This window comes from Plasmodium reichenowi, chromosome 14 (assembly GCF_001601855.1).
Source record: "Plasmodium reichenowi strain SY57 chromosome 14, whole genome shotgun sequence".
Taxonomy (NCBI): Eukaryota; Apicomplexa; class Aconoidasida; order Haemosporida; family Plasmodiidae; genus Plasmodium; species Plasmodium reichenowi.
In genome coordinates, this window is record NC_033659.1 from 3093485 (window position 1) to 3096250 (window position 2766).

Consider the following 2766-nt stretch of genomic DNA (forward strand, 5'->3'; position numbering starts at 1 on the left):
AATAAAGTTGAAGTTATCCCAGTATGGGAATCTTATATTTAGAACATCAAACTGATACATCAATTTAAAAAAAAAAAAAAGGTATATCAATAGATATAACATATAACAAAATATATGGGAATCTATATATTAAGAAGAAATAAATATAATTATTCAACAAATTATATTTTTCATTATATGAATTTAGAAGAATAATTTAAAAGTTAAATTTAAACAACAGTTTAAAATTATTTATTTAAAGAAAGAAAAAAAATGAAAGAATAAATATATTATTTAATAAACTAAAGATATACTTAAAGTATGAAGGAAATATAAAATATTAAATTAATGTAAAAATAATCATATATTTGCTTGGTTCTAAGAGAATATTTTTACATATACCATTATATTTAAGTAATATATATATATATATATGTATATATATTTATTTATTCATTTATTTATTTCTAATTTTTTTTCTTTTTTTTTTTTTTTTTTTTTTTTTTGGTTATATATGTGTAATTCCTAAAATATTTATAAACCATGGTTAATGTTTTAAATAACATTGTATGTTTATTATATATATATATTTTTATATTAACACTTAAATGTATATAAAAAAAAAAAAAATTAATTTTTTTATTACTTTATTTATTTATTTATTTATTTTTATTATTCTTTTTTTTTTTTGTGTAAAAAAATATAGGTTCTTATTGAATTTCAAATAAAAAAAAAAAATTTATTTTAAAATATAATGTGTTACCTCATAATTTTTATATTATTTTTCATTTTTAAATCATATATAATTAAAAAAGATATTAAAAAGAACATTATATAAAATAATAATATTATAATTTTACAAAAAAGCATTACATTATACATTAGAGGTATAAAATATGTACTTATAAAAACATGAATAAATTAAAAGTAAATCGCGAATATTTATATATATATATATATATATATATATATATTTATTAGAAGCAACATAATGCTATATTTATATGTATATATTCTTTTTTGATAAATATCCCATATAATAATTTTCGTTATAAAGTGAAAAATAATAAAAAAAAAAAAAAGAAACAAATATTTGTATATATATTATATACTTTTAATATTTTAAAATACTAACAAAGAAAAATATATATTTTTTTTTTCTTTTTAAACATTCATGTATTTATTTTGTTAATTAATATATTAAGCTATTTTTGTTTTGTTTTATTTTTTTTTGTGTTTTATTTTTTTTTGCGTTTTTTTTTAATTAAGTTGTGTTTTATTTTTAATTTGTCACATATATATATAATATTTATATTATAAAGAAATATGCATAAGAATTAATTGGTATATACATATATATTATATATTATATATATATATATATAGTGTTGTATATTTGTAAAATATACACAAATAATAATATTGATCATTATAATGCTATAAGTATATTGTGTTATGATGTGTATATGTCATATTAAAAATTAATATGATATATGAGTAAGTATTTATAATTTGATATTATTTCTTTCATTATATATTTTTATTTAACTTAGTATAATAATAAACTGAACACACACATATAATATATATATATTTATTTATTTATTTATTTATTTGTTTACATATTCATCTTTTATGATGACGAAAAATGATATAACCATTGATGAGAGTAATAAATGCATTTTCCGAGCTTCTAGTTTTTATAATAAAGATGGTTTATTAATAAAAAGTTATTCATGGGAAGTTAGGGAACATTTAGGTATCATAATATTAGTACATGGGTTAGCTTCTCATATAAGATTTGGTTTTTTAAAACAAAATGCAAAGATTGTAAATAATGATCATGCTGTTTTAATTGATGGAGATAATTATTTTTTATATGAAGATAGTTGGGTTGAGAAATTGAACAAAAGTGGTTATTCTGTATATGGTTTGGATTTACAAGGACATGGAGAATCTGATGGATATCAGAATTTAAAATTACATATTAAAGATTATGATGATTATATATATGATTTAATAGATTTTATTAAAAGTGTTTATCAATCAATGATTTCGAAAAAAGAAGAAAAAAAAATGTATATAACAGATAACGGTATTATAGAAACAGTTCCTATATATTTAGTGGGTTATTCAATGGGAGCAAATATAATTTTAAGAGCCTTACAATTATTAAATAAATCAAATGATAATCTTATTAGCAAGTTAAATATAAAAGGATTTATTTCTTTAGCTGGAATGATATCTATTAAGTATACTGGATCCATTGATTCATTTAAATATAAATATCTCTTTTTACCAATAATAAAAATGTTATCTTATGTATTTCCAACTTATAGATTACATAAGAAAAATAGAGGTTTCAAAAGATTTCCATATATTAATGATCTTATGAATTTTGATAAATTAAGATATAAAAAAGGTATGACAAATAAACTTGCATATGAAGTAATAAAATCAGTGTATATCTTAAAAAAATATATAAATGATATTCCTCAGAATATTCCTATATTATTTATACATTCAAGACATGATTCGGTTTGTGCATATGAGGAAGTTTTATCATTTTATAATAATTTATATAATACTAATAAAGAAATGTATACATTAGAAAATATGGATCATGTTGTAACATTAGAGCCCGAAAACGAACAAGCTCTAAATAAAATGTTAACTTGGATAAAAAAATGTGAATGAAAAAAAAAGAAAAGAGAAAGTTAAAAAAAAAAAAAAAAAAAAAAAAAAAAAAAAAAAAAAAAAATTATTTTTTTATATAAAAATTTTTTT

The 2766-nt window shown here is 16.7% G+C and overlaps 1 protein-coding gene across 1 annotated transcript; it reads left to right on the plus strand.

Annotated features, from left to right (window-relative positions):
• Nucleotides 1-1614: 1614 nt before the first annotated feature.
• On the plus strand, nucleotides 1615-2676 carry PRSY57_1475700 (lysophospholipase, putative; the record flags this gene model as incomplete). Its single annotated transcript, XM_012910353.1, has 1 exon — nucleotides 1615-2676. One exon carries the CDS (start codon nucleotides 1615-1617, stop codon nucleotides 2674-2676), a length of 1062 nt encoding a protein of 353 aa, XP_012765807.1.
• Nucleotides 2677-2766: the final 90 nt, after the last annotated feature.